Here is a 10,207-nt window from a genome sequence, read left to right as displayed (position 1 = left end):
TCCCTCCACCTCCTCCTCCAAAACAGTGGAAGGCATAGAGCATCAACAGTGACTAAATGGATACAACTGTAGAAAGCTATGGGAGGCGAGCCACAAAGACAAGAAAAAGAAAAAATAACAAATATACAAGTAGTCAAGTAAGGGATAGAGGAAGCACCAACAGTGGTGTTTAGTATGGAACGTGATAGCTAATCTGTAGGCGATTGGCTAACAATCAATTGATAATGATATTTTGAAATTGTGGGTTTCTCTTTCACTTTCACTTTAAGTCTCTTTCACTATTTTAATGTCACTGTGGTAATATGTGCGTCGCGTGGCCTGGGCCCCGAAGATTTTTTCTTTACCCCTGAATAATTCTCCACTTTGAGCGGCTTGTCACTAAAAAAGACGGCAGTTTAGTAATTTTGTATATTCATTGAACGTAACGGAGCGGATGCAAGACCAATCAGAGAGGGTCTACGGGAAAATGCGTGGAAATACTCGTGTCTTATTGGCTGACAGGTCTGCCAATTCTTCACAGCAGTGGCACAAACATAGAGGATAAGTTACCGGTAAATACCATAAACTGTATACAGCTAACCTACTTTGCATCGCACTGTAGCCAGCTTACAACTAGCAATGCTAGTTGTGCTAGTGACACCAAAGTAGACTAGTCTCGTTTTGGGGCGATTTTGTCATTTGATTTTGCAAATTTATTGGTCTGCCTCCAAAAAACGAGTGAGAGCCGCTGTTCAGAGACAAAGAAGCCAGCGGGAAAAACAGCTCAGAATATTTTCACATCTAACTCAGTGCATCAACTGTAAAGATTTAACGTTAGTTTGTTGGAACAGTGGAAATACTAACCAAGTCGGTTTTGGTGAGTTTAATTTTGTTCACGTCGAGTTTGAATGAAGTGTGTTTCGGGATGAGTTAATGAGGCAATTAGGCCGGTCTTACTTAACTTGAATTCGGAAGGTGTAAAGTCGTGGCTGTATTTTTCTGTTTAAAATAAAGTAGGTGTAAGAATGTTTCCTTTCTTTTCCTTTCCTTTTCCTTTCGTGTGTGTGTGTGTGTGTGTGTGTGTGGTACAATGAAATGTGTTGGACAAAAAAACAAACCAGCTCAGCAATAAGAGCACTAGTCATAAAATATAGACTTTTTTTTCCATAGATAGGCTTACTACCTCCATGGTAAATACCAGTTTTGTGGTGCGCTAGGTGTCTGTCATCATTTATGCATCTCCCTGTTTGTCAACAGATAAACATAGACAGTTTTGACTGGTAACTGAGAAATCTTTGGTAACAGTTCTCCTGTAGCACACTAGTAAGTAGTCAAGAGCAGACTCTAGGTCTTGAGAAAAGTAGCTAGTATATATTAATTTTTTTTATTAATGTTAGTATCTGTTTTAACTTCTCAGGTCAGCCAGCAACACGAGAGAACAGGCATACAACACAGCAAACAGCAGTCATACAATGCAGAAAAATGAAATAAATGAAATGTAGGCAGTAGTGTTTCAGGCAGAACAGCAGGACGACCCAAAAATTTGTTTGGCACAGACACACCCAGTCCTCAGCTCCAGATGGGCTGGGCTTAGGCTCAGATCTGGTCAACTCTAAGAAACGCCCCTGTGTGGTAACCGACTCAAAATGATCAACTGATCATTAATCAGACATCACATTTAACATTCAGTTTCAATATGTCTATTAAACAAAGAGTCCCACTTCCGTCACTTTCAAATACCATTGATAAAGATAAAAACAGTGACTGTATAATCCAGTGTTTTTCGTTTGGTATCAATGGGTTTGTTTTGTGGCTGACCCTCCTGTGTTTGAAGTCGATTTGACTCCATTCACAGTTTGAAATCTGAAAAAAAAAACTTTATGCTTCATGGCTTTTCATTGAATTTGTCATTATAATCTCTGTGTTCAAAGTGATGTGGTTGGGGTTCTTCTGGGCTGGATGGAAAATGAAATTATCCTTTAATGCACTTCCACTGCAGCCCTTTCCCTCTCTTGCTCTGGGTCAGAATGACTCCAAACACAATTAAAGGTCTGTTTTGTATAATATAAAGTCTATTTCTCTTCCGCTACAATGGATTTCTTTCCAGATTGTCATGAGTCCCAATTGTTGAATCAAAGTAATTTAAATGTCAAAAACATTCAGTGTTACCAAAGCAGAAGCCCCTTGTACAGGCGAGAATAGTGATCTGACTGGCCTTATTTGCAGTGGGAAAACTAAGAAACAACAGAATCTGAGCATATCAAAGCACAAAATGTGCAACATGAAGCTTCAGCATGCATGGTGACAACAGTGAGTGAAATATGCAGTATCTTGATTTGATACCACTAACTATTGAATTTAGTATGTGTATCACCAGGTTAGAAACTGCAGTGGTTCAGTTCAGTTCAGTTGATCCAGTGGAACATCTTGCTTTAACTTAGAGGGGCTACACCGTAACTAACCCCTATAGGAACAAGAGCAAACATGTTGATCTGTGCAATTTTGGTACAGTTTCTTCATCTATGACAGAGGATGCAATAGGAAGTCACAGTAACTCATTTTCACTTTTCATCAGAAATTTGCATACTTCCACAATGAATCCAGTAGTTTCTGGTGTAAAATTCAGGCATCATTAGGGCTTTCAGCAGGCTCACATCTAAATAACATAATTTCAAGTCACAGTTAGTTAGCATGATGTTTAATGTGAATGTTTTTGTACGGTAAAATCTAAAATCTAACAACAAAAATCTTTTCAGCGGATGTTCGTAAAGTCTAATCAAATGGAGGTCAAATGTGTGATTGAGGATGTTTCTACATGGGGATTCATTACTAGGAGCCAAATGAATGAATTTCTGCTTGTAAAACTGTGGTTTGTTAGTTGCCTGGGGAGACAGAGAGAAAGAGAAGGTAACCCTGGTGAACTGTCATTTATGGAGACAGAATGGTATTGGAAGTAGTCGCATGGCGCCCTCTGGTGGGGACTCATTTGCTGTCTTGGTGCATTTCTCAGTACTGAGTTCACTTTTTCAAAACTCTCCACACAGTCAAGAGTTGAACCTGAGACGTGTATGAAGGGTTTTGGTTGCATTAATGCATTGTGGGTGTGAGATTAACTGTTGTGCTGAGCTGCATGTCAGTAAAGAGAACTGTGTGGACAGTTTTTAAGAAATTAACTTAGTATAAAGAAATGTGTGTTACCAATTGTAAAAAAAAAACAAAAAACCCTAATTTTCATAATCATTAGACTAAAGGTCAAAGGTCAGGGTGCACAGTGGTTGCAGTCTCAGGTGTAGAAGGCCATGTGAAACAGCAGTGCTGAGAAAGCTCAAAACATCAAAGTTTTCTTCTAAGAAAGCAATGTACAAATCGGTTTGTACTCAGAAAGTCCTTTGTTTTAAGTCCCTGCATCAGATAACACTGTAGCTGATGACATACAGTATTGTGAGTCATATGACCACACAGAACAGCAGGACGACCCAAAAGCATTTCAGTGCACACCCGCACACATTGACTGAACGAATCTTTGGCAACATTTTACTAAACACCAAAAAATGTTGAGTTTTAGTTTTGTCAAATGTACAATTTAAACATCCTTTTTCATATACACATTTTAATTAAAGCATTTAATATGTCTTTGAATTCTGACATGGGCTTTCCATTAGTTTACTGACTGCAGTATGTAAATATCTCTGCCTTTGAAGTTTAATAGTTAATTTGTGGATGGCCACTGGTGATTTGCCCTCAACTGTCTCATGTCAAAAGAAGAGGAGCCAAAAAATAACAATAAAAACACATATATATACTGTTCATACACAGGCAAGTAGGCAAGTAGTGGTTGGTTAGGGTTAGGGTAGTCTCCAGGAAATGTAATGTCCTCTGAAGTAATGGAAACAGGACTCTCTCTGTGTGTGTGTGTGGAGAGAGATCATGAGTTACGCGCCTGTTTTACGCTCATGACTACTTACCCTCAGACTAGAAAGCAGACCGCATTCCCTCAAATCACTGTAAACTCATTGTAAACTATGGGCTTATGTGATCCTCAGGTCACAAAGGCTCATATTCCTCTATGTGTCTTTAAGCGATTACGGTCATTGGTAGTTGATGTGGAAAAATTGTACTGATCTTCACTTTTGTGGACTGACTGACAAGCATGTAGACCTACTAGCTTTGTGTCATCTGCTAATAAAATATAATAATCAACCACATCAAACCACCACATGGGTATCAGAATCAAACAAGTATGATACAGTACGGCCAACTATAGCAGGGCTCAGTATACTCTGAATCTGAATCAGAATCAGGAATGGGAATTTGCTTTGGTAATTTGGTGCAAAACAATAAACATAGTAGAAACATAATAATTATAAAGCAAGCAGGTCTACTACAGGTCAAGAATCATAAATATAACATTTACAATAAGATATTAAAGAATATTTAAAAAAAATATTATAGGAAAACAATAAAGAATATGTACACTCTACAGAGTGATGTACTAGAAAACAGCCTGAAGTCACCCATCACATACAGTTGAGCACAATCATTTCTAGGTACAATGAAGACATCAAATGGGAGGGTCACATATCAACAAACCAGCCTATATAACACACACTCGTGCATGATCATTGTAAATACCAACAAAAATAGTACAGGCTGCCTACAAGAGACCCAGTCCATTAACACCCATGACATGCAGTAGGCTACAGTGCTAACAGTTAATAATGCAGTTAAAACGAGCGACCACCGAGGTAAGTGGTTTCCCCCCTGATCTTTGAGTTAAAGTTAGTGAAGTTTATGATGTTGCGCCGCCACGCTTCGATGGTGATGACAAGAATAGCATACATGCCGGTATCTTTATTAGAGTTAATTAGTGATGATTCACCCTCATGCATGAATCATACATCAGTACCCTAATAGTGTGCATGATCCATGATTATGAAGATACAGAAATATAGAAATGCATGGCAACAGCATATTGTCAATATTTTAGAGACCCCCCCCCCATAATTGCACAAATTGTGTTTTCAGAGAAGCTCGTGTCTTATCAAGAGGAGACCCCCCCTCAGTCCCGGGTCTCTAAATCGGACACAATAATTCGTTCGGGTGGATGATTTAGGCTACATGTAGATTCGGATGATGCCAGATCCAATCCGCGCTTCACTAGTAGGCTACACACGCTGTAGCAATTTTTGATCATTTAGGCTAATATTGAGAGATAGCCAAGAGAAATTGTGTGAACGTAAAACCTCATTTAAAACCAATAACCAGAGTAGAAGGTTGATGTTTTTTCATGTTGCTTTTCGTGAAACTTCATACTACAACGAGCTCAGGTGGCTTTGTTAGACAAATTGGGTAGGCTTCTTGTTCATGTGAAAATCCACGTGAATTGGTACTTGTTCATTTGAAGTCCCTGGTCTATTTACCACTACAAAGACACACTATTCGCCCACTTTTTGCACCTTCTGAAATGTGTCTTTTTCGGCACAACAAATGATGTTAATGGCCGCCTGAAGTAATCTTCACCCTGAGGTTAAGCGGCATGTGACTGGCTCAACTGAAAGGAGGGGGGCGCCCGGAGAAAAGCCAGAAAAACGCCTCACATGGGCATTCCCACTTTGTGTAGGCCTATATGGTTAATTTCTCGGTGACTGCTTGCCGTTTCCAAATTAAAACCTTGCTGTAATGTGGCCCCTTATAATAATTCATTTCATGCTGTGTTTTGCGCCGAGCTATCAACAATTCCCCCGTCTGTGTGCCACCCGGGAAGCCTTGCGCACCAAGGAGTGCTGCCCGTCTTGGGAAGGGGATGGTTCGCCCTGCGGAGCCAGCTCGGGTCGGGGCTTCTGCCATGATGTGGAGGTGCCGGACCAGCCCGACGGGCCGCAGTACCCCTTCTCCGGGTTGGACGACAGAGAGAAGTGGCCCTTGGTTTTCTACAACCGGACGTGCCAGTGTGCAGGGAACTTCATGGGTTTCAACTGCGCGGACTGTAAGTTTGGCTACTTTGGGGTAAACTGCAATGAGAGGCGAGAGTCTCTGCGGAGGAACATATTTCACCTGTCCAGGGCCGAGAGGATCAGACTTGTATCCTACCTGAACTTGGCCAAGCAGACAATCAGCAGGGACTATGTTGTGGTGACCGGGACCTACCAGGAGATGGAGAACGGCTCCAACCCGATGTTCGCTGACGTGTCTGTTTATGATGTGTTTGTGTGGATGCATTACTATGTGTCCCGGAACGCGCTCTTAGGCGGGCCGGGGAATGTGTGGACCAATGTGGACTTTGCCCACTGGGCGCCTGCGTTTCTCCCGTGGCACCGCGCATACCTGCTGCTCTGGGAGCATGAGATCAGGAAGCTGACCGGAGACATGAGCTTCACCATCCCGTACTGGGACTGGAGGGATGCCCAGGGATGTGACGTATGCACGGACGAGCTGATGGGGGACCGGAGCCCCCAGGATCCCAGCTTTCTGAGCCCAGGCTCGGTCTTCTCTTCTTGGAGGGTAAACACACTCAAGTAGGCTAACTCCTCCAGCTGCCTTCTTGGGGGTTGCCACAATTGTTCTTCCCTTCGGTTTTCCTTTCCTCTCTTTTCTTCACTCATACAGTAACATGTGGACTGACTTTTCAGTTAAAATACTGAAGTAGGATTCAGTTCTGAAGTGTTGCCTATATATTTACACATTTAGACATTTTTACTTAAAATATGATAAAAATGCAAATTTTAAATGAATGGATGGATACAAATTACAAGGACATTTGCATCTTTACTATCTGTTGATCAAGAAGATTGTAAAATGCTTTTACAGTTAGTTTTGGCCTGCTTGGATGAGATTTACCTCCTAACACAGTAAACCCAATAGCATGGCCATTTACAAACTTACTGTAACTCACAAATGTCTGGTATTCGCTTTATTGCTGGGATTTGTTCTGCGTGTTTTCATGCGGTGTATTGCAATATGTTCCTGTGTGTCTCCATCAACAGGTGCTGTGCTCCCGAGCACAGGAGTACAGTGACAGGGGTGTGTTATGTGATGCCGGGGAAGAAGGCCCATTGCGTCGTAACCCTGGAAACCAAAATCGTAACGTGGTTGAACGATTACCAACTTCAGCAGAGGTGGAGTTCACTGTCAGTCTGACCAACTATGACACTGGAGCCATGGACCGCAGTGCCAACATGAGCTTCAGGAACACTCTGGAAGGTAAGATAAGCTTGACCATTAATGAACACACACACACACACACACACACACACACACACACACACACACACACACACACTCTCTCTCTCTCTCCCACACTGTCACTCACAGCTCTACACTGCTACTCTTCACTCACTGTGTTAATCTGGTACTCTGTCTTGTCCCAGTAAGGCTACACTGTATGTTGTTGATGATTATTTGCATTTAGTATATTTGTATATATTATGGATATAACGGATGAAGGGATACTCAACACTTTCAATAAGGCTCATACTCTGACAACCCGAGTTGGTTTGAATAATGCATTACAACATCTTGTTTATTGTGGGAGGCTGTTATAATGCACTAGTAACACCAACATGGGTATCCAGGTTGTGAGCCCATATGCTCCCATTGTTTGGTATATGCCCTTTATCAGCGTAACTTGTGGATTATTGCTGATTTCGGAGGCATTTATCATGATTTGCAGATGATTAATACGTCGTAAATAACAATTTACACCGTAACCTTTTTACAACCTTCTGGGTATGCTTTAAATTCAGGTTTTGCATTAATGTGGGTTCAGGATTACAAATTCTGCACAAATCCAGCTATTGTAGGATGGCTAAATGACACATTAAACATCTATTTTCTATTAATAGTCGATTGAATATCAACACAGAACTATCCAAATAAAGTGCTGTGTTCAAAGCTTTAGAGGCTTGTGATGGTTTCCTAGGATACTCATATCATCACCTAAGATACCCTAAGTCATTAAACTGGACTTTGATCATTACATCTCTGCAATACTTGCATAATTGTGCAATATTCTGTGTTAATACTGCTGTGCAATATCCTCTTTTCAGTATAAAATTCCCTATTTATTGATATTTATTCATACCTCTATTACTGTTGTGCAATATCCTCCATCTCATTATAACCTAATATATGCTACACTTAACAGTTCACTATTACTATGCACTATTACTTTATACCGTATTATTATCATCAACTGGTAAACCCACTTTGTACTTCACACTTATTTTAATTTTATACTTATACCCACTTGGTACTTAATTTATTTTCTGACCTGTATTATAGTGAATTATATTTTTTGCTTAGTACTTCTATTCCTATGTGCACTGACGTGATAATGAGCTGCTGTAACAAAAGAGTTTCCCCTCGGGGATCAATAAAGTATTTCTGATTCTGATTCTGATCAGATCTGAACATATTCACATATCTTATACTTCCTAGAAAAGAAAGATAGTCCCCTGTAGGAGAGCTTTATGGAGATTGCCATTGCCATACATATCCTGTTTAAATATTCCAAAATACACTATATGTACTGTATCCATTTTGGATTAAAAAAATACCTGAATACTGTTTCCAAAGCATAAATTATCACATTTTTTCATATGGTCAATTAAAGACTTAGGGTTTTCATTGTCTTCTTTTAAAAATGCAATTATTTGTTTTGATTTTGTGTGACAATATCTTATTTTACAACAAAAAGCATTCGTTTCCCTAACCACTACATGCTGCTGCCACCATTGTCAACACTAATTTAATACTTCTCATCTTGCAGGATACGGGGATCCTCAGACTGGGTTGGGAAACAGCTCTCGTATGAGCATGCATGCTGCTCTCCATGTGTTCATGAACGGATCCATGTCCTCAGTGCAGGGCTCAGCAAATGACCCCATATTCCTTCTCCACCACTCTTTTGTTGACAAGTGAGACATTGCAGAGACACACATTTTATAATTTGAGTACACTTACGCACTTAACAACAACGATGCTGTATTTGTTTTCATTTTCTCCATGAAAGCATTTATGAGCAGTGGCTCAGGAGGCATAGACCATCTCCATCACAGTATCCAGAGTCTAATGCTCCCATAGGGCACAACAGTGAATACCACATGGTGCCCTTCCTGCCCCTCCACAGAAACAGAGAATACTTCATCTCCAGCAAGGACCTGGGATATGAATATTCGAATCTGCTAGATGCTAGTAAGTTCTGTCTAAGTGGACCTTTTCTATTTTCCCCATTGATTTGCATTTGAGGAAATGAATCACTGATTTTGAATATCTCTAATGTTTTCTTTTATTCATCCCCTGCATTTTCAGAAATATATCCTCTTAATCTATTTAGGAAAAAACTCTTAAACCAAAGTTCATTTATATCTCAAAAAGATATCCATTCTGTGAAGGAATGATAATTTAGCCCACCCAGATTTAAGTTACTTACTACCTTGTTTTACTTCTAACTCAAAGGTAAACTCATTTTGCCTACTTTCCTGTGACTTATCTTTATTTTCCAGACCAGAGGCTAGCAGAATCCATACGTCCTTACCTGGAGGAATTGCAGGATGTGTGGCCCTGGCTGCTGCTTGCAGGGCTCTGTGGAGGAATTGTAACAGTGGCCATAGCCGCTGCTCTCCTGACTGCAAAACGGCGGCTGCATGTGGGGAGGTGGAAAAAGTTATTTTCTCTCCCAGAAAGACAGCCGCTTATCTGGAACAGTGAGACAGAGGAACCCAACCACCGTAACTACCAAACAACTCTGTGAAGGCACAGCCTGAATTTTAATATCAAAGCACTGTGAATTATACATTACATCAACTGGAAGGAAGTTTTTTTCTTGCCACTGTCGCCAAGTGCTTGCTCATGGTGGCATTTGTTGGGTCTCTGTAAATAATATAGAGTACGGTCTAGACCTGCTCTATAGGAAAAGTGCAATGAGATAACTTCTGTTATGAATTGGTGCTATATAAATAAAATTGAATTGAATCGACTAATTGTAACAAGCCTATAATCTTTGTTAATGGGAATATATTTCAACTGTATTAAAAGAGCAAAAAAAAAAACAAAACAAAAAACTGCATGTTGGAAATTTTCTAAACGTTGAACATGTTGAACCCACAACTTGTAACTTGTTGAATTCTATCCATTAGGTAATTTCAGACATGGTCTGTGCAACATTTATTGGTTTCTGTCATGGAAATGTTTCATAATGATTTTTCACATTTATTCTCTGGCATTAACA

The 10,207-nt window shown here is 40.2% G+C and overlaps 1 protein-coding gene across 3 annotated transcripts; it reads left to right on the top strand.

Moving 5' to 3' along the window:
- Positions 1-297: 297 nt before the first annotated feature.
- Positions 298-10,104, top strand: LOC122888177 (tyrosinase-like). 3 transcript variants are annotated; one of them, XM_044222246.1, is made up of 6 exons: positions 298-551; positions 5,706-6,480; positions 6,963-7,179; positions 8,747-8,894; positions 8,990-9,171; positions 9,483-10,103. In XM_044222246.1, exons 2-6 carry the CDS (start codon positions 5,944-5,946, stop codon positions 9,728-9,730), a joined length of 1,332 nt encoding a protein of 443 aa, XP_044078181.1. In that variant the 5' UTR covers positions 298-551; positions 5,706-5,943; the 3' UTR covers positions 9,731-10,103. The 3 variants fall into 3 exon arrangements, with proteins under 3 accessions (XP_044078181.1, XP_044078180.1, XP_044078179.1); XM_044222245.1 differs by lacking the exon at positions 298-551 and adding an exon at positions 563-856; XM_044222244.1 differs by lacking the exon at positions 298-551 and having other exon boundaries at positions 867-6,480; positions 9,483-10,104.
- Positions 10,105-10,207: the final 103 nt, after the last annotated feature.

The sequence above is a fragment of the Siniperca chuatsi genome, linkage group LG14 (genome assembly GCF_020085105.1).
Source record: "Siniperca chuatsi isolate FFG_IHB_CAS linkage group LG14, ASM2008510v1, whole genome shotgun sequence".
Taxonomy (NCBI): Eukaryota; Metazoa; Chordata; class Actinopteri; order Centrarchiformes; family Sinipercidae; genus Siniperca; species Siniperca chuatsi.
This window is presented reverse-complemented; position numbering and strand designations above follow the sequence as displayed.

Excerpts from the sequence above, each read along its gene's own strand:
- LOC122888177 (XM_044222244.1), top strand. The coding sequence starts at position 5,659 with ATGTGGCCCCTTATAATAATTCATTTCATGCTGTGTTTTGCGCCGAGC. Across the intron at positions 7,180-8,746 it reads CTTCAGGAACACTCTGGAAG|GATACGGGGATCCTCAGACT; the intron begins GTAAGATAAGCT and ends CTCATCTTGCAG. Across the intron at positions 8,895-8,989 it reads CACCACTCTTTTGTTGACAA|CATTTATGAGCAGTGGCTCA; the intron begins GTGAGACATTGC and ends TCTCCATGAAAG.